The sequence below is a fragment of the Phaenicophaeus curvirostris genome, chromosome 3 (genome assembly GCF_032191515.1).
Source record: "Phaenicophaeus curvirostris isolate KB17595 chromosome 3, BPBGC_Pcur_1.0, whole genome shotgun sequence".
Lineage (NCBI taxonomy): Eukaryota > Metazoa > Chordata > Aves > Cuculiformes > Cuculidae > Phaenicophaeus > Phaenicophaeus curvirostris.
In genome coordinates this window covers 31,932,843-31,958,935 of record NC_091394.1, presented here as the reverse complement: position 1 = coordinate 31,958,935, position 26,093 = coordinate 31,932,843, and the positions used below count along the sequence as shown (strand labels likewise).

At 42.1% G+C, this 26,093-nt stretch overlaps 1 protein-coding gene across 2 annotated transcripts in view; it reads left to right on the top strand.

Moving 5' to 3' along the window:
• SLC22A23 (solute carrier family 22 member 23) overlaps positions 1-26,093 on the top strand; it is a 113,487-nt gene that overhangs the window by 70,900 nt on the left and 16,494 nt on the right. Inside the window, exons 4-7 of one of the 2 annotated variants that reach the window (XM_069853591.1) lie at positions 7,669-7,837; positions 12,963-13,090; positions 20,203-20,292; positions 25,841-25,943. In XM_069853591.1, the coding sequence (XP_069709692.1) occupies positions 7,669-7,837; positions 12,963-13,090; positions 20,203-20,292; positions 25,841-25,943 (490 nt within the window). The remainder of the gene's footprint in view (positions 1-7,668; positions 7,838-12,962; positions 13,091-20,202; positions 20,293-25,840; positions 25,944-26,093) is intronic. The other variant, XM_069853592.1, reaches the window with a different exon arrangement.

The window sequence follows — 26,093 nt, the reverse complement described above, 5'->3', positions numbered from 1 at the left end:
GTCGTGATTTAGATCCTGCTGAGAGAAAAAAGGCCAGCTGTTGTGAACAGCAGAGATGTTCAATTTGAAAAATATTCCTGTGATTGATCAGCTGTGCATTTCCTTTAGAACAAGCCACCCTTCAGGGAGAAGGAAGAATCCTATATATTTCTATGCAATCTTTGTTGTGTGCAAAAGTAAACAACTATTTACATAGGTTTGAAGAGTATCTTAATGGAGGGTAGGAAGTTATAGACTGGAGGTGGAAGATAATTTTTTTTATAGACAGCAGTTAGTGTACATGAGGATGTATGTCATGGCAAAGCTTTTTAATCACTTTTTAATTGCATTTAAATTAAGTCATCTTTACTCTGAAATTAGTGTGTTATGTGTCTACCAGTTTCTTATGTTCTTTACACTGCTGTTTAGGTTTCCAGGGGCATTCTCCTGGTATTCTTTCATAATGCCATTATTCACATAAAGGACCTGTTATGAAACATCGGTGTTGGCTGGGGGCTGCTGCATGGTAGCAGAGGAGATGCTGCTGCTTTCCTTTGAACGCAGCACCTCAAATGTGTTTTAATATCTCTTTGTTTTACTACTTCATGAATGGCAAGTAGCAGGGTATGTTGAAGGCTTTTTTACGCAGTCAGCCTTTTGTTTTGTAAGATGCTTGTCTTGTACAATGTAAAACTCAGCAAATACAGATACTACAGGATACACAAAGGAATGACAAGTGCTCCCTTCTGCTGATGCTCCTCGGGAGCCTGCTTGGATCTCGAGTATGATGGCACCATGACTGCCTTCCTTGTAGCAGTTGGATATCCTCTGCTTAGTGTCTGCTGTGCTTGGAGGAGCCAAGCTCGCCCTTACCCTGCACAGCTCCCATCTGAGCAAGCCTGCTCCTGGGAAGGGGCTCAGCTGCGCAAGCATTGTGCTCACACTGTCCCCAGCTCTTACCGCTGCATTCATGGGAGGTGAGTGAATGCCCTGTATTGCACCTAAGCTGGCTTCATGACTGTGGTCCAAACCCTCCACCTGTGTGTAGCTACAAACTGACTGCAGCTGGGAATAAAGCTCCTCCTGTAATATCCTGGTAAAGTTGAGCAACACCAGGCCTAAAATTGGGTTGGCTTATTATTCATTTGTGCCTTACAGGAGAGAGTCAGGCATGTGGAAAGTAAAGAGAGAGAAGGCTGCATCTTGTGTTTTGGTTGGATTTTGGATGTGAAGTATAACCATTTTTACTATTTTCATGTGATACTTCTCTGTGCTCATAGTAGTGGTCATAGCAACAGAGATTAAGTAATGTATCTAAAGGGTATTTTGCCTGGCATCAGTTTTAGCACTGTTCTGGTAGTTGTATATGAAATGAACATCTCATCTAGTTTTGACAAGAAAGTTATCTGTTCTGATTAGATACCTACCTATCTGATAGCTCCATCCAGTAGATATGGGATATCTGTCAAGGTCAGAAATTAAGAGTGCCACTGGTGAGGTGTCATGCTGGCTGCCTGCCCTGGAGCAAGCCTCATGGCTCTTGTCGGCTTAGGTTGTGTCAGTGCATGGGTGACTGATTTAACATATATTAAAAGTTTTAATTAGATATAAATGGCAGGCTAGTGTGTGTTTAGAGGAAGGTCTCAGCAAATCTATGAAGTGTAGAAAACTACCTTTGAAGGACCACTTACGTCTCTTCATAGATGTATTTTAGAGTAACTTTTGTCCTGCTGTGCTTGCTGTTAGGCGAATATAATCCCATTTTTCTTATTTGACTATTGGAAGTTCAGTCTATTACTGCTTTACTTGCTTGGCAGTGGATTGGATTTCTCCAGAGAGGAAATTAGATTTTTCCTTCCCTTCCACTATGTCTCTGTCCTGTGTTTACATCAATTGGTGGTTGTCTGTGCACTGTGGTGCGTGTGATAACCTTTCCTTCTCTGCACTTCTTTATTTGCTGTTCTCTAATAAACTGTATTTGCACATGGTGCTTCCTCCCTTGCTTCTGGTGACAGCAAAGACAGTCAAGAAGAAGTGTTCTGTTTTAAACTTAGCCAGAGGCAAGTGTAGGCTTAACCTGGGCCGTTTCAGCCGGCACTAATTGAGAGGAGAATTGTATATAGCCTGTGGGTAGGGCTTGCAGCTCTTAGAATTTTGTGCCCAGTAACGACCTGGAAATTTGGATGTATAAGAAGGTATTTTGGATCTTATTTACTACCCCCTCTGGCAGCTAGGTGCAAATGTAAAGGTTTGTCTGGGAGTTATTAATAGCTTTTGCTGCAAATTCATCTGTTCAGCTAGCCACTTTGGGGCCATGTTATCATCTCACTTGGATATTCCTAGAATCTGTTTACAGCAGAGGACAAATCCCACAGAGAGTGTTGGAGGAAGAAGAGGTCCCTGAGGTTTAAGAGAGCTTGGTGGGAATTAGGAACCGCAGCCGCAGCCAGGGACGGGGTCGCCTCCCAGCAGTCTTCAAGATTGCAGTGACGGAGGTGGCAGAGCTCATTGTGGTAGAAGGGTCAGTTCAGGGAACACGGTGGTGGTGGGACGTGCTGCAAGAGCTGAACAGCTTGGAAAAATGCTTGGAGATGTTTTTTATTTCCTCTTGTGCTCTGTTGAAAAACAGAATCTGAATGCAAAATCCTATTTTGGGGCTTCAGCCTGCATGTTACTCTTGACTGAGCCAAGCAGCTGCTGGGGCTGAGAGGCAAACCCTGGTGCTTTAGGATACTTACACCACTGGGAATTTCCGGTGTCCCACATTTTAGATCTAAAACTGTGTTGCTTGAGCTTTCTGCTCAGAGTCTAGGGATAGTATGGGTCTTATTCATCTAAGTCTGATTGGTTTCCTCATATTTAGGATAGTGGAACATCTTGAGAGACTCTTAGAGGGAGGGGATTAAGAGTGTTGGGTGTATAGTAAATTAGAAAAACTGTCGAAAATGGTGCTTTGTGATTTTTATTTGATGTAATGTGAAACTGTGAATGTGAATCTAGAATGAGACTGTCTCCTTGGGGATTTTTTTCAGTGGGAATACTGTTGCCCAGACTTCAGGTGCTCTGTCCTGGCCATTTTCTCCAAGGAATACTCCTGCATAATTACAGTCTTGATGGCTCATAGACAGAAACTGGGTGGGGAGAGAAAACAGCAATGGCACAAAAAGCAGTTAGCTTGTGGTTGCTGATGGAGCTAGCGCTTAGACTGCTTTGCAAGAATTGCTTTGTGTTTTGGGACTGGGGACTGGGCAAGTAAATGATGGAGAGTTATTCAGGCAGTGTGATTTAACCTCTTTTTCCTCTTGATATATTATTTGCAAATGACTTACAACGTTTTTTTCTTTAAATAAAAGTATTTGCTAGTCTTTCTTGTACAAATACCCTATGAGAATAAATGTCAGCCTTTGAAGACAAACGAGAGGCCTTCTGAAATTTGAAACAAATTATTTGTTACCAGTGCGCAAGTGCGCAAGGATGAGATGTGGCCCTTAATCCCTTCATGGCGATGACAGCTCACCCAGTGGGGTTTGGAGGAGGTAGTGATGCAGAGACATGCTTTGTGGCAATTTGAGCTTATGTTAAGCCAGTGTTACTGTAGATTTCCCTGGTCACCTGTCTATGTGTCTCTCTCCTCCAGATGCACTGCTCCTTCCACAGCTGCAGGTGGACAGGGTGGGAGAGAGGAGCCAGCTGGAAAATGGAGAAGGCAGCATTGCAGATGTCAGGCTGTGGCATACTTGGATAATTTTAGCTTAGTTTCCCATCTTCTTTTCAGAAGATTTTGCTTGAAAAATTGTTGTCAACAATATCAACCCAGGTTTTTTTCCATCCCAGTGCCAGGGAGTAAGCTGTTAACAAAGGCGACTTGTCCTTTCTGATCTAAAATCAATGTGTCCCTTGTCACCAGTGCCAGTTGCATTTGCTGTGGGTAACCTGTTGTGTGACCTATGGTCTTACCATGCCTCTCTCTGCTCTTGCCAAGAGTGGTGGTGACCTCCTGTACATGAGAGGGAGCAGCTCTGCACATAGTGTGGGGCTGAGCTCCTCGGGAATTGCAGAAGCTTTGTTAGCTCCCTCCTCACCCACATCCCAAGTCTGAGTGCTTGCAGTTGTGTGGCAGGCAGGGCTGAGCCAGGAATCTTCCTGGCCCATCTTTGTGTCCCATGCAGTTCATGTGGTACATTAGTGGGAAGTCCTGCTTGGAGCAGGCACTCTATCTGCCCCCACTGTCCTATTAGAGCTGTCAGTGGTGTTGGGATCTACCTAAATTTTGCTAGCCATGCAGAGATATGTGATAGAGTCTTATCTTTTTCTGTAAAACCCGGCCTTTTGGGGCAGTTGTTGGAGGCAATTGATTTTGGTGTGGAATAATCTAGAGCCCTGTCATCTTTTGCAAGGTATTTCTAGGTTTCAAAAAAATACTAAAAAAGCAAAACCTTTCAGGACTAATGGCTCTCTGCAGACCTTCTGAAGATGTGTGTGGGTCTTGAGTTGTGCCCTACCTCATCCACCTATGACCTGACTCTGGAAATGTCTTCCTTTCTGCTCTGCTCCCTGGGTTCTCCCAGGCTCACCTGTTTTCATAGATGAGGTGACGTAGATATTATGCACTAGTTCCAGTACCGTATAATTATAGTGAATTAATTTGCTGATGTTTATACACAGCTTCTTTCTGGCAAAACCACAGATGCGCTTGCCGAAGGGCCTTCCAGTGTTTCATGTGCTCTGTGGGACAGACCTGCTTTTTCCTGTGAAGGCTTGTTCAGGCTTCTCCTTCTCTCTAATTAGCATCCTAAAGGGCTACATGGGGGAACATGGAGGGAGTGAAAATTAATCTTGTTTAAAGAAAAGTAATTTCAATATTCTAAAACCTGCTTTAGAGATCTTACCCACTATGACTCTGGTGGTGTGTTGTGGGCTGGCCTCTATGAAATAGCAATGAACAACTGCTTTTCAGTTGTTTCTTTGTTGTGAACTGTCAAGAAAATCTTACTCTAGCCTTGCAGCTGTTGTCACATAACAAACTATGTGGATCAAATGAGGACTTGTATGCAACAATGATGCCTTCAGCCCATAATTTTCCTGGTCCTAAAAAACTACTTTTCATGCTTTTTAGACATGTTTGGAAAATGCTGCAGGTTTAAAAATTCTGTTGGACTCTGTATTGACCAAAGGTGCAAGAGTGTACCCTAACAACCTGCTTGTAAAATCTTACTGGATTTGCCATGGGTGGATACAGCTGATCTCTGTAGTATAGTGATTTCATCTGAGTTGGTGATTTATAATTTGAACTGGGTGGAAATCGTTGCAGCTGCAGAGGCCTGGTCCCTGGGTGCATCTCAGCACTGATGTGAGCACCAGCAGGGTGCCTTTCCTGGTGCTGAGGCAGAGGTGCTGCAGAGAATACCTTTGATGGCAGAGGTGAGAAGAGGTTAACTGCTAAATGCTTGTTAAAAACTGCAGTTCTGAATCTTTTGTACTATAAAATTGATGTTAGAGATGCTGGAAAGTCAGTAGACTGTCCTAATACATGGCATATTTCAATAGAGATGTGATATCTCACATACACACAGCGTCTGCTGATGGCACTAGGTTTCCAAAAAATACTAAAAAAGCAAAAGCTTTCAGGACTGTCATGCTCGCCCAGAGACAGCAAGGGTTTACATTTTTGACTTTCCAGCTTTTTTTGAGGTAAAAAAATGGGTCATGTATGTTGATAGTCCAGAGCAGAAAATAGATATGAAATAATCTCTGAAGCTGTTTCCTTTCTATATGATGAATAACTCCCGCATATAGACATGTGTGCTATGCACCAGTGGTTTAATAAAATACAACTTTTATTATTTGGCCTCCTCTGTCTGACTTCATATAAAAGTTGTTCTCCTCTTGATTATTTTTTTTCCTCTGATACCACACTAAGCAATGCAATTGAAATGCCAAAGCCTTACCTGTCTAAAGCAGACTTCCTGTTTCTATAGCAACAAAACTTGTCCTTGCACTTAATGAAGGAACATTGGAGTAACTGGGACTTGAAGGTTTAGAAAAACAAACAGAACCACTTTATATGTGAAGCTTAGGAAAATAAAAAGGAAGTGACCTCTTTGCATAGACTTAAAAAAAATTCTCCTAAGCTTGGGATATTTTGTTAGCAAGAATGAAACCATATTAATGACATAAGGAGCTCTGTGTTTTAATCTTGTTTTCCTAATTAAAATGTAAAAGCCTTTTATAGCAAGTGAGAGACTTTGAGGGTTCCTCCCCCCCTTCCTTTTCCAAAGCTGCTGTGTTTGTGGTTAAGTTAATGAAAATTTGGGCTGCCTCGCAACAGATACAATTTACTTCTGTACTGGCAAAAATCCATCAATAGCTTTTGTCATTGGCTGAAAAGAAAGGGGGGAGGGAACAGTGTGTGGTGTTTAATCCTACATTTCATCTACAATCTAGTTCCTGGTCAGCTTGTTTAAATCTGTGTTGCAGTGATAATTGCTGAGCAAGCTACAGATCGGAGAGTGAATAACGGAGCGGCTGTCGTGTTTTCCTATTGTCTTGTAGCTTTTCAATTACAATTTTAACATTTATTAGATTCTAATTCAAAACAACCATAGGAAACATCCCAAGGAAAAGCAACAATGCTGATAGCAACGTATCATGAATGTTTACAAGCCTGTTTCTGTGTCAGCGTGCTGATAAATACTGCATGACATTTGTGGCAGGTTTATTGTACTTAATTATTAATCTGTTGGAGTGAATGCAGGCAAGTGGGAGATGGGAAATAGGGGCTTCTGTTGCAATCTTACTGGCAAAAAAATTGTTTAAATATTTCCACGAGGCAGTCCAATTTCTCTACTGTGATTTTTGTTGCTGGTTTGTTTTGTCATGATTTTTCTCTTTTCCAAGCTATATTTCTGATAAAGTTGTATTCATCTCTGGGGACTAAATAAAAAGGTAGCCAGAATTCAGGGTTTAAGGAAGCTTTTATCTACTAAACACACTTGTCATCGCCAGGGAGCTGAGACAAATGATGACAACAGTGACGGTAGCAAATTGGCCTACAGCAAAAGGAAGGATGAAGGACAGGATAAGACAGATGGAAGGTTGGCTCATTTGAAAGTTGATCCAGATTAGCTATGGTGAAAACAAAAAGCAAACCCAGAAACAACCCACTCAGCAAAATCCAGCTTGAAACTGGCTGAGTCGTAGCATATTAAACTTGTGGGCAGGTGGTGTTCTATATGAGCTAGGCAGCTGTATCCCGAGAGCTGTGCAAACTGATTGGAAAGGCATGCAGCGTTTCAAACTGTGAAAAGGTTCAACCCAAAGCCTGTGGATTGTGTTGTACCCTATGTTGCCTTTAAGAGAAAAAAGCAAAATCTTGCAGTTTGGTAAAATACTTGTCTAGTCAGAGACTGAAAGAAAGGTGACAGCGATGATACAGGAGGTCTGCAGAAGGTGTCATGGGTGTATGGAAGTGGCAATGTTAGTGCTACAGCCAGTGGTTAATGAATTTCTCTAGAACTGGTAGTGTATTCGAAGCTTACTTACAGGGGAAACAGGATATATGTGATTGTGCATAATTTTGGCTTCATGTCTTCAAGGGTATTAACTCCCTCATAGTTTCATAAAGAGATGCTCTGTGGGTGCCTTTGCTGTTGGGGGACTTAACGTGTTTGTGTGTGCTTTGTGTTTCAGGAATAGAGCTCTGCCCCCCTGGGCACCGGTTCATGATCACCATGGTGGCAAGTTTCATCGAAATGGCAGGGCAGTTCCTCATGCCCGGGCTGGCTGCACTCTGCAGGGACTGGCAGGTCCTTCAGGCAGTCATCATCTGTCCTTTCCTGCTGATGCTGTTTTACTGGGTGTAAGTATTTCTTCCTCCTTTTGGGTCAAAGACAATACAAGTTCCTAATGTTGGTCTTGGAAGGCGCTTTGCTGTCAGGAAGTGTGCATACCTTTCACTTTGTTCTTACATTCACCACTTGCAAAGATTTTACTTTGAAATTAGAAATAATAGCTTTAGAATTTGCTGCAGCACACACATAGGTTATGTGCTGTGACATGATGGGAGCATAGGAGATGGTCCTCTTTCATCGAGCAGCAAGTTGTACTTTGCTATTACTCCATCTTTCACTTCCTATATAAGGATGAAAACAATTCTTGAGAGGATGCATCTCAGCCTAGCTGTTTTTTGATTGTGGCTGCAGAGCTAGATTTTCCCTTGAAACCTGTATTGTGGTTCTGGGCTGTCACTGTTGGTTTCTTTGGCCTGGGTTAGCCAAGATAGATTATAAATAACTTGTGTCAGCTCTTGAACAAGCTCACTTGGATGTCTTGTGTGCATGAGGTCGCCAGCCCTCAACTGGACTACCTACTCAATTTTGCCTGAATTAGTTCATGTTGTGCTGAAGCCTGAGCAGCCAGCCTGCACCAGGCAGTGGCTTGGGATTGTTTCGGCAAGTAATCCTTCCCTCCTGGCTGTTCCCACTCCTTTCTGCCCGCTGTGCTGGCAGCACTGCAGCATCGGTACAGCTATCCTGAGATAAGCAGGGTGACTCTTGCCTTGGGAGTGGTGCTGAGTCCATCCCAGCCTGGATGCTATAAACCTCCTAAAAAGCCTTTCTTTGCTGATTCTGTCTTAATAGTGACATGCAGTGGTGACATAACACAATGGAGGCTTATGAGAGCCGTATTGTACAAAACTATAACAGTAAGAACATGCTTGATGGTTCATTTTAAAGATAACACTGACGAGTTTGGAATATTTAGTTGCTATACACTGGGAAAAAAATGAAGAAAAAAGGGCACTGCAATGTGCAGGACCAAGTTGCTGATGTACAGAGGGTGGGACACACACAAGTTGCTAGTTGTAACGCCTAACAAGTGGCAACATATAAAAACTTGTTACAGTATTTAATGATTTTTAACAGTTGTATTTTTTTTTTATTAATGCATGAAGGACTTACAGAGTTCTACTGTGTTCATGGCAGTAATCCTCAGTGGGAATTTCTTTGCTTATCCTTGTGGCAGATATGCTGCTGCACACCACGTGAAGTTACAAGTCCTGTACAAGATAATGGCTTTTCCCCCACTCCCACCGCTGTTTTCCAACATGCAACATCTAAATAGTCTCATCTTGTCAGTGTTAATCTTGGTGACGAATAAGCTGGAGTGTTCTTGTTAGTGTACGATACTGTTCTCCCAAACCTGCCATATGTTATACACATGCAAACACATACACACTCAGGTCTGCTCCAAAACCTCCTATTGGGATGCCTGCCAGCTGGAAAGCAGCATATCCACCACTGGATAGAACCCAATATCAAACAGAATGCTTACTGATATTCTTGTCCAAAGGGACAGTAATGACAGTGTGAAGGCACCTAATGAATGCAATAGATGACACGGACAGCAGTAACCCCTCAGCAGTCTTCTGGATGTTAGTGTGTTTTCCAGGTGGATGAGTCAGCATCTCATACATTCCTGTTGAGAAGTCACCCCTGGGTGACATTGAAAGCAATAGGAAATGCTAACATTTATTTTCTTGTCTCCAAGAGCTTTGTAGCTTTTTGGCTGGACAAGGCAGGCAGACCATGCAAATATAATAGATCCCCCTTATATAATGTTTGATACGACAGCTTGATAAATAGTGGTAACAGTCAGAGTAATAGGATTTGCATTGCCCAGGGTTTTTGCATTTGCAGAAATGGACTCTGGTTAGGATGCCTGTTTAGTTATACTGTTGGTACATTATGAACTTAGACTTTTCTCTTCCATCTGTTGCATGTTCTCTGGAAAGTGCTACTGTTTCTTTACCTATTTCCTTTCCTCTCTTCTTCCTCACGCATTGTGTTGGTGAACAGAGCATGGACTCTCAGCATATGTTACAGATGAAGGAAGAAAACTAACTGATATGTAATAAAAGAAAACTGGATAACTGCACTGCTTGTTAATTCCCCATCATGTACCCAAAGCAGTGAGTTCAATAACAGAGACTATGATAGCCCTTGCTGCCTCCTTCTTCCTCCTTCCGCTCTTTATTTACATCTCTTGCTGTGAGAGAGCTGTTTGTCCCTCTGTTCTGGGGCTTAGCCCTCTCCCACCTATAGATTCACTCTGCTCCTGGCCATGTACACATGGCAGGTTAAACCATCCCCAGGAGGTGGGTGGCTAAGCAGAGGGGACAGCTGGGCATGGATGGGGGAAAGGGGAACACAGCACTTTTGTCTGAGAGGGATGTGCTGGTGGACTGGGACACTTGCAAATCAAGCAGATGCCTTTTCTGAGCTCTCAGGTCGTTCTGGGAGGGCAGAGAAGCATCCACAGAAGCTAGACTTGAGTACAGGGGTTGGTGACAAGCATGTAAACACAAGTTGATAGAAGTTAGGCTTCTTTCAAAGTGTGTGTTTGTGCTGGAGCCATAAGGGAAGGAGAGCTCCAGTTATAGAGAGGCGTTATTTCCTCTCCCTTGGATGCAGGAAGCTCCTGACAGGACCATACGTTGAAGTTCAGCAAAGGTATCAATAGTCGGAAGTGAACTTCTGCTTCACTCTAATCAAAACTCAAGAACTGGGAAGGGATGGCCAATTCTTTTCTGGTACTATTAGACGGGGTTAGCCTCATGAAGACACAAAGTTATAACCAGATTTATTGCCCAGGGGCAGACTACTAATTGACACGCTAGACCCTTTGTGTGGCTGTGGGTTTGTTTTGCATCTGGACAGGATCATGCTGCTTCTAGCTACGCATGGTACCTGCCTGGCCATTTTCTGTCAAGGATTCTTCTCTGGTCTTAAGATTTCTCAAGCTTTGGATCTTTTTTCCTAGTGTCCCTCCTACTCTTCCCCCCCTCCTCTCCCAAGCAGCAGCTGTGTAACTGGAGCTCAACATTTCCCCCTACCCACCCCCCATTCTTCTCTTCAACTGCAAAAGGTTGGTCCTTTCCTTGCTGATGGAGGAAGCAGAAGACTATCAACCAAGCATCTGCAGTCAGCTCAGTCAGGTGCCCAAACCAAACCCTGGCAGAAAGCTCTCTCAGCTTTATTTTATGTATATATATGTGTGTGTGTATATATATATACACACACACACACACTCTCTCTCTCTCATGTATAAGTATATATATATAACTTAATGCCAGGTGATAACATATCAGGTTGTGACCACATTTCTGTGTAGAAGTCCGCAGGGGTCAGGGCGTTGGTGCCATTTTTTTTTTTTGAGTTTGTGGTGGTGCTTGATTTGGTGACAAAGTGCGACAGTAGGTACATACAGATGACTCTTGGCACCTGCACAAAGATGGGGTAGCCAGCTCTTCCCCTTACTGCGCCTGATAAAGTGGACTCAAAGCAGCCCAGGTGTTTTTAAAGATCTTTAAATGATTTGAACCTCCCACTGCCACCACTGAGTAGTGGAGCAGCTGAAAGATGTGAGGCTTCAGCACTTCCATTTTGAGAAACCTGTAGGAGCAGGAAGGCAGAAACAGTACTTGTCCCTGCAATGCCTGTCCCTGCAGCTTTTTTCCTTCCTTAGGCAAAGATGCTCCCCGCAGGACTTGGCCTCTAGGACCTGTAAGCAGACCATTCAAAAAGTGGAGCTTTTAGGCTAGCGGATGAAGCTGTCTCCTCTCCCCAGACAAGTGGAGGGAGATTTTACATTCAAACAGTTCTTAATTTTTCAAAACATGCATTTGCAATACAGGAGGATATGCCAAAGCATCCTTGCAGCACCAGTGGTAGTAAATAAGCTGTCAAGCTGAACGGCTGTCATCATGACTGTTACATATTTTTATTGCCTGATATCATTTGGATTTCTGTCTGCCTAACTTCTCTTCATTTTTCTTCTTCAAAAAAAAAACTTTATCTAGGATGGAGGTTTCACTAAGCTGTCTTCCAAATTGCATCAGCCTTAGAAGATAGTATCATAATGGTGCAATTGCCTGGTCCACTGCTTAGAAGTATAAGAACTGAGGCAGCATCCACAGCAAAGATCAGTGCTTTGTGAAGGAAATTTGAGGTTTATTATACATCTGAAGTTAAAAGTAGCTGTTAAATTCATTCTTGGAAAGGTCTTTTGGAGGATCAGTGAAAATGAGGTCTAAACAAGAAAGAAAAACATGCTTGGAGTCAGATCTGGAAGTCTGTGTATCTATAGAAGTATGGGAGGTTTTGTTTGTTTTAAGATCTACATATTTCTTTGGTGTTTGTATTAAAAAATAAAAAACTAACCTGAAAAAAAGGAAGAATGATTAGTTAAATTAATGAATCAGTTGAGTGGCGGTACTCGAAGGAAACAATCAGATGGAAAACAAACTTTTTTATTTTGTAATTCTGTGTGAATATGTATATTTTTAAGGCAACTCAACTAACTTAATTTCTTTACTAGGGGAAATTTTTAGAGCAACAGCTGAATGTTGTCTGGAGCATACACAATGCTGACCTGTATAAAAGGAAGGCTTAAAATCTGCATATGTGGGAGATAATTTATGGCATGTTTAAAAATTTTAAAAATATGTTCTGTTATAATCCTAAAAAGTAATTCTTCTCTATCTTCTCTCTGTCTTTACAAAAGAATCCAAATCACTTCTGTCAGCACCTATTTTCCTTCTTTGGTCTGAATTACCATGTGATAACTGTACATCTCATTGACTACTTGGCAGCAAATGTCTATGGCAGGCAATGCTGCCTCCTTCTCCTTCTTTCAAAATTGTATCGATGGGCTGAATGCCTCTAATACATTGTAAAATTCTTCTGAGTCCTATTTCTAGGTGATAGTATTGTTTCTATATCGTTTGTGAAGCAGTGCAAAAGAAAGCTTCATTAATTTGTATATTCTGAATAGTTTCCCTCTTATTTGTTTCGTAAGCGATTCTTCTGCTTTTTGGAAATAATTATGTAGCTCGTGAACAGTTAAATGAGCAGCTAAACGCTATTAGTTCCTCCGATGACGGAAACTTGGGAGCGACCCTAACTTGTTTTCCATCTTTGAAGTATTTTCCCAGAGTCCCTTCGGTGGCTGATGGCTACACAACAGTTTGAGGCATCCAAGGAACTGATCCTTCAGTTCACGCACAAGAACAGGATGAACACGGAAAGTGACATCAAAGGAGTGGTGCCTGGTGAGTAGGACAGACAGACAACCATAAATCCCTCCACGCAGATGAAGTTGCTTGCTTTTTGCTAAAGGCTGCACACGGCTTTGCTACCTAGAATTAAATAATCTATTTACTGCCTGTAAAACCATCCCATTCATTCATTCATTTTGGTTTTCTTGAAAAACCATTCTGAACTCCAGCACTGTGTTTAAAATTATTTGGCCTGTTGAACAGTTGTAGTAATTATAGTCTCATCTTGCAGTGCCATATGTCTTTAGAGACGTCTCTTGAAGAATTTTGCCATGACTACAGTATGCCTTCAGCCCTGTGTGCCTCTGGAAACCGTGTTTTAAGGAAGCTGTTCACAGGCATTCTGCCTGTCACACAAAGCTTAATTTGTTGGTTTGGAGGAACAGCAGCACTTGAACCCCTAATTCCAAAGTGCCAGCCTCATGGCAGACCTAAACCATGTTACAGTGTCTTTTTAAAGCCTTACTTCAAGAGCTGTTTTTCTTTCCTCTCCTGCATCATCCAAGTGATGTTGCTCTGGGGGTGGGGAGGGGCTGCAAGCAGCAGCAGTAGGGTGCAGGTTGAGAGTCTATGTTATCAGTTCCTTGGTTTACTGATGCTTTTAGATAGAGCTGATGCCTTGTCACCAGGATTGTCACTGAAATAACTAAGCTCCTATCTCACAGGGTGCTTTGCAGAATAGGCTCTGTGTGTGTGGCTGTAATTACAACAAAGGCAAAGACTTTCTGCGTCTCCATCTCACTGGTGCACCTGTCAGATTTGGTTCAGGCTCCCCTGTTCCTTCTCACAGGCCTAATGTTGTCCATAAACACTAATTTTGCACTGTCATTTGCAATTTGTATCAGATTACCCACAACTCAGAAAACAGTAGAAATGTGGGGTTTTCCCACTGTTTCAAACCCTGACTGACCTGACCCTAGGGGAGACATCACCCAGTAGCTCTACCCATGGGTAGGGGTGGTGCTTCCTGCACTTTGCTGATACTCACTGGAGGAGCTGACAGGGCTCCAGGGTAACTATAGCTTCAGTCAGCGCTAAAGAGTAGAAAAATGTCACTGGTAACATCAGTGCCTAACAAATGGAGCAGTCTTCATCACTGAGGCATGAGAAAGTCTGATCAGGGTCTGTGGTATTCATGCCCAGGTCACTGATGTAATTTCTGGTCCAGTTCGCAGACCAGAGTTAATTAGCTCATTTGCACATAATTGTGCATCTGGGTTTACAGTTCCTGGACCTACATCACATACAACATGGCTTTGCAATGTAAATGCCATTTTACTGGTAAAGTTCTGAAAAGTATAGGGGTATGTGAGCAGCTGTCAACCCGGTGATCTCCACCACCACCATCTTCCTTTTTGCAGATCTTCCCCAGAGCAAATGATGCATCTTGGAGAAAACTAATCTCTGAGGCAACAAAATGCCTCATAAATGGACTTGGAGTTTCTAACCAACTGTAAACTCGCCTTTTCTCAGCTAGTCAGCTTCTTGAATTTTCAGATGAAATAAAATGTATTTTAGGGGAAAGAAAACATAAATTACCTGAGCTTCATTTACGGAAAATTATAAAGATGCAACTGTGTGCTAGAGGGATTTATTATAATGATCTTGTCATGGAGGAATTCTGAGTATCAAAATGGTTTTATGACTGTTATTTGTGACCAATTACTTTTTCCAGCACTTTCATGGTAGGGGTATGCTTCTGTTTAAGGAGGGACTCCCTTTCATGTGGAAAACAGAATGTTATTACACCTGTTGATGCTATGGATTTTTTGCTTGCAAATACATTTAGATGTAGCAGTCATCAGTACATAACCCTTTGCAAATTTTAAGTGATATAGAACATGGTCTCCTTGTTGATGCTGGATTTGTTTAGGTTATTGTTGGGGTTTTTTTAATTATTTCTTCCTTTGCTTTTTCTCTTTAAACTCTCTCTTGTAGCGCCACCTGTTAAGGCTTTCCTGACCCAGCTTTGGTGGCACGCTGCATTTCTGTAGGGCAAATAAAAGAGGAGCAGTATCAAAAGGATGATATGAGCTTAACTAAAAATTTCTGCAAGGACCTTTTCTCTCATTCTGGGTGTGTGAGAGTACTGAGGACAGGACAAAAGTAGAAATTCCAAATTAGTAAAGTGATCAAACCGCAGGCCGTGTGTCTCCCTGTGGGTCAGTAAGCAGAAGAAAACATTTCTCTGCTTCTATGTGTTACGATCATATACCCATAGTTGCTGCAGCCCAGAATGGGTAGAAAGCTAGTACTTGTCTGGAAGAAAGGATGCCATTGAGCTTGATGCAGATATCCTCTATTTCTCTTTGACTCCATTGTTGAGCTTTCCTGTCTATGTAGAGGGGGGGTTGTTAGTGATTTGTTTTATCCTTTGTTTTCCATCTGAAAGGGCTAGAAACTTCTTCGCTCAAGTTAGGGATCATTGTGTTGCTGGTTATTATTCCTCACAGCAATGTCCTAACGGCCTTCTGTGATTGAATTACTCCCAATACATTTAAAGGATAAACTGCTTACTTGCAGTCCCTTACAGCTGGAAACGCCACTGTAATTTTACTCATGCACTCCAGTCAGACTACTGTATCCTATATATAACACATAATTACAGGAGTTGCAGTAGTTTTGGATGTACCTATTTTGGCAGCTGATACTGATACAAGAATTATTTTATTATGGAACAAGAGTTCCATAATAAAACAGAAGTAGTGTTCAAGTGGGTGAAGTGTTTCTGGGATAGAGGAAAATGCAGTTTTTAATTACTGTCCAAGTAATGAACAGGCTTGTTTTCCTTTCTGAAGGATCACACCATTCCCATGGTCTGCTGAAAGCTTTTGCTTGTCCGTTTGGCTACACTCCTCAAAGAGGAAAGTGGCATAAGCTTCTGTGAGGACTGTTTGCATTACAGCAAGGTGGCCCCTGTGTTGGATGGAAAAAAAAGGAAGCAAACTTTATCAGCTGTTTTTTAATTAATCTGTAGGGTGAGAGTGATTTTCCTGTGCACTTCTGGGAGATGTCTCTAAAGAGAACAACTAAGTGTCTGGGCAACAGTTCCCCTGCAGTTGAAAAGGTCTGGCAGTTGTGGTAACAACCCATGTCTGGAGAAAATCAGCATGGGCAGTTGATGGGAAACATTCAGCCAGCAAGAGTCTATGCACAGCAAACAAATTAAAGTGAGACAAGGGATGTTGATTGGTGTCCAGAGTGTTGTAAATTAACATTGCCCTTATCTTCTCAGTAAGCTGCCCCAGGGGTGTAATGTAGTGTCTGTTGTTGCGAAAACAAAGGAGAGCTGCCCCCTTGACTGCTTTAAGTGGCTTTGAGTGATTGGTACACCTTGTGATTTTTGGCAGGAATAATTAGCCTTCTTAGAGATATTTTGGGGTTTATGAGGTCGTATTTTCTTCTTTAATGGTGAAGAAATCTAGGTGAGCAAATTAGACATGGTTAAATCATCCCTAATGTCTTGAGTCTCAAAATTTCACCAGTTGGCTCAACATTTTGCCTGCTCTTAGAAATAAAGGTTAAATTTTTGGATCAAGGGGATGGTTTTTATCCAACTGCATCTTGAAATGTCATTTGTGATATTTGTTGAGTTTTGTTGACAAGTATTTCGAAACGTTGTCCAAAAAAGTCAGCGTCAATCATGAGCAAATGAAATATTTTGGTAATATTCATTCAGTACAGGTTTTTGACTGCCACTTACTCCAAAAACTTCCACATCTTTTCCTTGTTCCACTGTGAACAGAAACACATGCATATTTCACTTTGACCCTAGTGAAATAAATGCTAAAGAAGCATGGAGATCAGTTTAAAGAACGGGAGAAAAGTATACCTGCAGGAATTGAAAATCCCAAAGTGCTATCTGTCCTTACACCATTTAAAGACATGTTGTTTAGGTAGCTTTGATTATTTTGGGAGAATGCATGTTTTTTCTTCATGTGGGATTAGGAGTCTGCTTGTTGGCTGGAGCAAGTCAAGTGCTGCAATCTGATCTCTGTTGCAGCAGCACCCATCCCTGCCAGCGTGTTTAAGTGTGCTGGGAAATGCACCACTAGAGAAGCTGTATCAACAGTTACATGAATGTCAGACTTGACGCTTCCATGGAAACCCACCCTTGTGCGGTTTTCCTCTTCCCCTGTGATGGGAAACATTTCAGATGCTATTTAACAGAAAAATAACTGCTTGACCAGGCTGAGTATTAAAACCCCCTTTTTGTTCATCTCTAGATGAAAATTGGAGTGTTCCAGTGGACAGGCAGGTTGTAGTTGTTCCTTTCTAAGCTTACAGAAATAATATTAATGCACTTACAAAAGCATTCAAATAGATGTGAAGACTTGAGCATGCAAGATCCATTTTGCAGAGAAAGAAAGGGTACAGTGGTGACAAGTGCTGTGTTTGTATGTGTGTGGATTGCAGTTAGGAAAGTTGTGTTTTCAGAGGATTTCCTTTTAATTAAAAGAAAAATTATCATTCACCTTTCTTGCTACTGAGCAGCATGCTGCCATGACTTTTCTTTTATACATAAGCTAGTTTGCTCTTTTGTTTTGCTGTTCATTGTTTGGTTGGGTTTTTTTCCTGAGGGTTGGATTTATGTATTTGCATGCCTTTTTTTTTTTTTTATTGGGTAAAGAACAGCGGAAAAGGTAAACAAGAGCCTTATGTCTGAAAGTCAATCTCTTTCCCTAACAGAAGGGATGAACTGTCCCTACAAAATTCTACTTGTATCCTTAGACACTCCTACCAACAGCTATACTAATGTTTTAAAGCTTGTAGTGGATGAAGAGTTGGATGTATTACCTAGAGAAAAAATGCGAGTTCCCTGGCCCCTTAATACAGGTAACTCCATGTGATGCTATTGAGTACAAACCTGCCACCTGTGTTTCTTTAGTATCACAGAATCACCAGGTTGGAAAAGACCCACAGGATCATCAAATCCAACCATTCCTATCAATCACTAAACCATGCCCCTCAGCACCCCGTCCACCCATCCTTTAAACACCTCCAGGGAAGGTGACTCAACCACCTCCCTGGGCAGCCTGTTCCAGTGCCCAATGACCCTTTCTGGGAAAAATTTTTTCCTAATGTCAAGCCTGCATGTCCCCTGGCAGAGCTTGAAGCCATTCCCTCTCGTCCTGTCCCGTCACTTGGGAGAAGAGGCCAGCACCCTCCTCTCCACAAACCTCCTTTCAGGTAGTTGTAGAGACCAATAAAGTCTCCCCTCAGCGTTCTCCAGGCTAAACAACGCCAGTTCTTTCAGCCGCTCCTCGTAAGACTTGGTCTCCAGCCCCTTCACCAGCTTTGTTGCTCTTCTCTGGACATGCTCCAGAGCCTCAACATCCTTCTTGTGGTGAGGGGCCGAATAGTAGATCCAGTTTCTTGGTTGTTTAAAGCTGCCAAACATAAATATCCCATGCAAGTCCCAGAGGCAGCCAGATAAACATGGGTAATTTAGTTAAAACAGCTCAAGGTGCATCTTGAAGGCAGCATTTAAGGCTTGCAAAGGACCTTGTGTCAGCCACAGAGATTTCCACCTTGCATAAAACCAGCCAGTGATTTCCGTTGCACTCTTGTGTGTTAAATCAGCTTTCAGGAGAAGGTGGGTTTCTCCTGGTGGCCCCCTGTTGTCCAGGAGTAGGAACTGGTGAAGCTTGTGAAACTCTTTCAGGACATGCAGTACATGATAAACAGCGAGTAACAAGCATAAAACTGATCAGTGCAAGTGATTATATCCCTGGTGAGGACAGCAGTGACCTCTGGCAACAGCACAGTTTGAAGGAGAGAGAGGAAAAACTGAATCATAGAATAACCAGATTGGAAGAGACCCACCGGATCATCGAGTCCAACCATTCCTATCAAACACTAAACCATGCCCCTTAGCACCTCGTCCACCCATGCCTTAAACACCTCCAGGGAAGGTGACTCAACCACCTCCCTGGGCAGCCTGTTCCAGTGCCCAATGACCCTTTCTGTGAAGAATTTTTTCCTAATGTCCAGCCTGAATCTCCCCTGGCGGAGCTTGAGGCCATTCCCTCTTGTCCTGTCCCCTGTCACTTGGGAGAAGAGGCCAGGCCAGCACCCTCCTCTCCACAACCTCCCTTCAGGTAGTTGTAGAGAGCAAGGAGGTCTCCCCTCAGCCTCCTCTTCTCCAGGCTAAACAACCCCAGCTCTCTCAGCCACTCCTCGTAAAACCTGTTCTCCAGCCATGCCTCTTGATGCCACTGGGAAAAGCCAAATGTGCTAGAATTTTTTTTTTTAAAAGGGATGAATTGTCAGCCTCTATTGGAGCTTGAATGACTCCTTCTCACTAGTTGAGTCCTCCGCAGACTTTTGCTGGCCACACTCCAGCTTGTCACAGCTGCTCTGTGCCCAGTTGGCACACTGGCTCTTTGTCTGCAGTGCTACCTTTCCTCACAGAGGAGCTGGCTTTGTAGGGCAGGAACTGCATGCAGAGGGCTGGCAGCAAGCCCTGGTGATGCCAACACTCTCCCATGCAACAGGCAGGAGGAGGATATATGGAGTCTGGATGTGGATGTGAGGGGTAGGAGAAGAGATCATGGGAACCGAATGGAAGTGAAGAGCAGTAAGAGGAGATCAGTGGACAAAGAAGAGGGGAATAAGAAAATTAAAAGCATTGTAGGAGTAAAGAATGAAGATAGTTTTTGGAGACTTAGAGAGGCAAAGGCAACGAGGGTCTGGGGGGAATTATGGTTCTAGAGAAAGAGGAGAAGAGAGTTAGAGCATCGAGACCGAAGAGGCTGCAATCATTTGCTTCTCCCTCCCTCCAGAATAAACTGTTGAGCCCAAGGATTCAGTCTCAGCATTCTTCTCTTGTGAAATCCACTCCTACAATACGTGCTTCACCCCTTTATAGTGCCCAGCTCATCTGCTCTGCCTGCTGAGGTTTCCTCTGTAGCTTTGGCCGTAGATAGCAGCAATGCATGTATAGGTATCTGAAATCTGCTGATGGCCCAGATACGGCTCCACACAATGACACTCTGGGAAGTACAAGAAGTCAGGTTGCCTGGGCAACCCTTGCTTGGCCTCTTGGCATGAAGGCATGATGATACAGCCTTTAATAACATGATTACAACCTATTTTTTCCACAGGGCATAGGATGGACGAATCAGTGCATAGGATGGACGATGCTGTGGGAATGAAGCTGTTATCTGTTCCTCATTTGTTGCAGAATTTGGAAGGTGTGTAGTGAATGAGGCAGAGGGAAAGAGGACAGTCTTGGGAAAATGAAGCTGAATGCCCCCTGAAGAGCTATACTCATTCCCTGTGTCTGCCAGGGATGTTCTTGTACAATGATGGAAATTTCCCTGGAACCAGCTCTTTCAGTGCTGTCACTAATCACAACGTCTTCAGTGTGTGTCTCTAGCATATAATTGTGGGGCTTGATTTGCAGAAAGCTGGGAGCATTTATATTGGCACCTACAAAGCTTATTGCTGTGAAGCTTTTCTCATTCTGGACACAATTCTGTGTTTTATCTTCCTGCCCACAAAAAAAGGAATAATCTTTGTCCTTACTCTTACAAAAAGGTGGAGATTATTTCATTGGCATTTATGAAGTTCATGAATATTCTGACAGCACTATCAGAATGTCTCTGAGGAAACATATGATTTTGTACTCATTGGGAGGTTTGGATAATAAGGCTGGAGGGGCACATGTTGAATGGGAAAGGTAGAGACATCATTAACAGCTGCCCATTTGCTGACTGCCGTAAGCACTCTGGGGGGAAAAGCTAACATGTGATCATCTAATTAAGTGCTGTATCATGATGCATATCAACAATTGAAGATTTCAATGGCAGCCTTATATCTGGCTTTTCCTGTCTTTTTTTTAATGTAATTAGAAACACAGGTTTGAAGCAAATTATTGCGATCAGTCCTTTGTTATTATAGTCACCAAGTTATACAGTCGTTCTCATGAAATGTGCTTCATTTTAAATGCTGTTAGTATTTCTGTCCTGTGCTTTTGTTCCAAACTCTTGTACTGGGATACATTTTAGCATTCAACTCAAATATACTATAGCTGTCCAGGTTCTTTTTCTTTTTTGTGCATCCCATTTGCTTCTGTCTGTGACTATCTTAAATCTTTTTTTCTCTTTTTCTATGCTATACGAGCAGATAGCAGCGTTGTTCCTTTGCTGAGCTGAAGTTCTCCTCTATTTTCTTTCCTTTTATAAATAAGATTAGCAGAGCTTTAGTTTCTCAAATGTTGATGACCAGAATTGTAAGAGAGCACCAGTTTTTTGTTGTCTGAATTGCAAATACTTCGTGGGCACAGTAAGATTTTGCCTTATATTCACTTGTGTTCAAGTAGTATATAACCAAGTTCAACATGGTGTTTGCTAAAAGCTTATCTTACAGCAGAAGCATTTCCCATTAGTCCCATTAGTATCTTACCTGGTATTTTGCATCTTGACTTGCTTTTGCCACACAGCTCACCCAGTTCTCTCTAACGTCCTGTTTCTGTGCTGTACTGCTGACAGTGCCTCACTTTATCGCCCGCAGACCTCATTGGCAAGTTTCTAAGCTTTGTGTCAAGTTCCTTAGTGAGGTTACTAAACAAGAATTCTTTTTTTTTTTCTTTGAGAACAAGATAAGTGACCCCACACTAACCTGCCATCCTCTTATCATTTCCATTTTTCTATTCCTTATTGCTCTCTGCCCATCAGTCAACTGCTTAGCCCCCTCATAATTTATTTGTGATTTGATAGCCTTCAATATTCCTTTGCTATTAGGCTTTTCAAAAATGCAATGTATTGGGCTGCTAGTCCTCCATGATTAAATGAATAAATAAGCATAAAGGGAGTTCATAAAGACAGATGTCCTTGAGGGTATAAATAACTTGGTGTACCAGTAACTCAGTATGGCTGAGAGTGACTTGCTTCAGCTCTGCATTTTGGACCAATTTACCTCCTGCTGCAGAGCTGTCATGCTCCAGGGATCGATTGAGCCTTTGTGCTGGGCTTCCATAGCTCTTCTCATGTTCAAAGAACTACTGACAGCATCATTTAGCAGCCAGAAAAATCCAGCAGAAGTCCATCACCCCAAGGTGCTTGTCATTTTGGACATAGTTTTTTGGTAGCTTGATTGGAGGTCTGTCTTTTTCTTCTTAGCCAAGTGATGCAGAGATGGGTGGCTTCATTTGACTAATTTAAATATACTTTTTGATTCTGAAAGCCCTGTTCCTAAAATGCAGAGGATCCCACGAGAATTCAGCAATATTGGGAGCTGCAAACTGGTAGGGTTCCCCTCCCTGTGAGACTTTTAAAGACTCCCAATGAATACTTTTAATTTCCACTGAGATATAAAGAGCTAGTTTGTTGACAGTTTTCCTACCAAGTCTCTGAATAGGAAGCCTAGAGTGTGTGTGGGCTCCAGAATATGGGAAAACTCATAATAGGCCTCTGAGTAAATGGATAAAAATGTTTTTTATTTTCCACACTTGCCCTTCTGGTAAATGAACAGAAATGTTTAATGTAAATTCCTTCTGCACTGGTGACTTTAGTGCAAAATCAAAGAACAAGTTGAGGGTGGGGGGAGTTTTCCTGGTGCTATTCCAGTAACTGACAGAGCAATAGTTTATTTCCAAGGGTTTTTAATAGGCAGTGGCTTGACTTCTCTTTTAAGATCTTAGCATTGCCCTATGAAGTCCAGACAGCCTAACAGCTGTGGCTTTCCTGATGCCCATCACAGTCAGTGCGGGTCCTTTTGTGCAGGCAGGCTACTTCCAAGAACAGCAGGCTGCTTAAGCGAGAGCCAGTTCCGTGGATGATGTATTTTTGCAAGTTACACAGCTATTTGTTCCTATCTGAATGATATTTTGATTGTTTTAAATGATCGGTTTTGTGGTAGAGTGGAGGGGGTTTGGGAGAACATTTGACTGATATGTATATATATAGGAATAAAGGATGGAGGAAGTCATCAGAAAGATAGATGGTGTTGGAGACTTGAGGAGAGTCCTTCATCTCAAGCAAGTGACTTAGATTTGGGCCTTTTAAAACACCGTTGAAAGATGGATGAATAAATAACTGGCAGAGTCAGAAAGCTTTGAGTGAAGTGTCAGGTGCGGTTTGCGTTCCTTTGTGTAAGGTTTGAGGCCAGAATTTTTTTTCATTTTTTTTCCTTATATTTTTTTCTTTAATCCTTGTAATACAGATGAAATGCAGCTACATCTGGAATCCATTTTGGAACATTTTCATATAATAACACTGTGTATTCATGGAGTAAAACCACCATCAGAGCGAATCCACTGAAGGGAGACTGCTGCATAAAGCAGGGTAGAGAAGGATTGTAGTCCCCTTTGTGCGGGATCCTCGCTGCAGCTGAAACAGAGGATGAGTTTGCCACTTCACATAACCCAGGGGCTGTCTGTTACTTGAGGGTGGAACAGCAGTTCAGTGAGAAACACTAGTGGGAATTGGTTGAGAAGGACTGATTTGTAAGATAGGTTAAAAGTGAGCCTGAGTGCACATGAGAAGGTTGCGTGACAGTAAATAAAGAACATACGTATTGTAGCTACCCATAATGAATGAACAAAGAAGGAGTGGAAGTAAAGTAACATTTGACTCAAGAGAGAAATATAACCAAGTTAAGTGTTCCTTCTCTTAACTTTATGAAGTTGTGGATTAATAAAGCATATATTGACAATAAAATCTATTTTCTCTTCCCAAAGAAAAAAAGTAAAAATTACTTTGAGAAACAAAAAAAAAACCCAAATCAGGAAAATTTGAAGAATATGGCATCAGGCACTGTCTTCTGCTGATGGAGGAGGAGGTTTTTTACTTTGACATCTGGTCAGACTTAGACAGTTTGAGAGTGAACCGTTATGTCCACATGAAATTTGTGCTTGAAGTATGGTGCTTGGGTAATGATTTTCATTGTACTTCAGCTGAAATAGTCATCAACAGCTTTTCGAAACGTTTTACTGCTTCTAGTGCTTGCTTTGACTTCTTCCACTGTTAGAAGGTTTGGCTTGTGCTCAGTTATAGGCTTTATAATTGTGTTTTATCTAAATGCTTCAGTTGTTCTGAATTATTTTATTGCCACTTACTCATTTCCAGAATCTTGCTACAAAAAAATCACTGTGACCTTGTTCTTTGAAATTAGGTACCATCTTTTTTTATTGCTTATTTTTTTAATGTAGCCCTGATCTAGTGCTGAGCCTGCTGAGTGCTCATGTAGTACAAATATTATTTTGGCCAATTTCCTCTTTTGCTCCACCTCTGGCTTTTGTGGCTTTCGTGCTGTGTAGATTCTGGGGAGAAATGTATAATATCAGGTAGTAAGGAAAGTATAATAGCACGGTAATATTCTGGTTAAGTACAATCATTAATGTAGAATACCCTTTGCTGCTTTTCTCAGAAGTGTTCCCTGTAGTTACTCTAGATTGAAGACCAGGAGTGACCTGGTGAGCAGTGAATAGCTCAACTATTTGCATATAAATAGCTTCTTTGATTTATTATTTTTCTGATACAATTTTCAAATAACAGCAGAAAGATGTGTCTTTTGTTTTCTTTGTAAATTAGAGTGATTTATCTTATTTCTTTCCCCGGGGCTTGCCTTTATTTTCCCCTGCCTTGCGTCTCTTAAAAACATTGCTATTCAGTGGAGTAAGGCTGAGGTCGGGGCAGGCCAGTGTGGACAACTGAGGACACCCCGGCTAATTGCGTATGCACAAAGGGAACAGACGCGCTGTCCAGAACAGGGCCACTCTGCTGCCTTCAAAAGCAGCCAATCTAGAAAGCAGCAGTACAAGTCTTTGCCCTAAAAAGCAGTCCTAGTTCATACTCTTGGAGTGCATCGGGTTTGTGATGCTTCTTTATAGCTACAGCTTCTTGTCTCGCTGATCCTGTAGCTTGGAAACAGTGGTTTCATTGACATGCCTAGGTAGTGTTCAAGCTCTAACCTAGTGATATTTGGGAGGCAAGCAATGTCCTACATTATTTTTTTTTTTGTTCTGTGCCAACAATTATATCAAATGCAATATTTGTGAGGCTTGTGTGTTACGACAGCATTGCAAAGAAAAGTTAGCTTGCAGCTGCCCAGCATTTTAAGGACATGATGAGAGTTTAGTTCTGAAGACCAAAGACATCACAGTTGATAGGTTCCAGGGATTTTTCTTTTTTTAAAAGTCTTCTGTGTAGGACATCCATTGGAACAATTATGAATATTTGAAATGGCCAGGAGGGAAGAGGGTAAGCTGACATAAAGCCCTAGCCACTTCTTTCTGTAACCTGTATTTGAACAAACCAAAATGTTCCCATGAAAAATGAGTTTAAACTCCAGTCCTTTCCATGTTTTTTTCAGCTGTGCATTGCAGAAATGCAACAGGTCTTGTAAGAAGGCTAAGTTACTCTCTTTGAGAGAAATCCACAAGAATAGTCCTGCCTGTGCGGGTTTAAAAATTCACGGAATCCTGAAATTCTTCAGGAACTTTGATATCATGCTTGCTGGAACCAAGTTCCATACTCATTTTAAATAAATGCTTTAAACTGAGAGAAGGTTTGGGATGTGAAGGAGTTCTTGGGCCATTCTTCATCCTCAAGGAGATTAAGAGAAGCCTGGAAGAAAAGGAGAAACCTGAGGTGGACATCAGGCAGGTTGTTCAGCATTTTCATAGCTTCTGATAGTGTCCTGTTCTCCTGAACTTTCCTCAGAATAGGTGTAGTTCACAAGTGAAGCTTCTCTTTCTTGTTCTCAGTGAAAGAATGATTTTGGTTTGGTTTGTTTCAGAGCTGGAAAAGGAGATCACCAGAAGACCGAAGAAAGTCTGCATTGTTAAAGTGGTGGGAACCAGGAACCTGTGGAAGAACATCGTAGTATTGTGTGTGAACTCGTAAGTCAGATCTTTCTCCGGTTTGAATAGTTGTGCGGCTGGTGAACTGGAAGCAGTAATGTGAAATGATGGGGGAGCTCCTCTGTTTCCTAGTGTGGGACCCTTCACTAGTGCCTTAGATAAATGATCCTGGAAAAACACAGGCTGTTG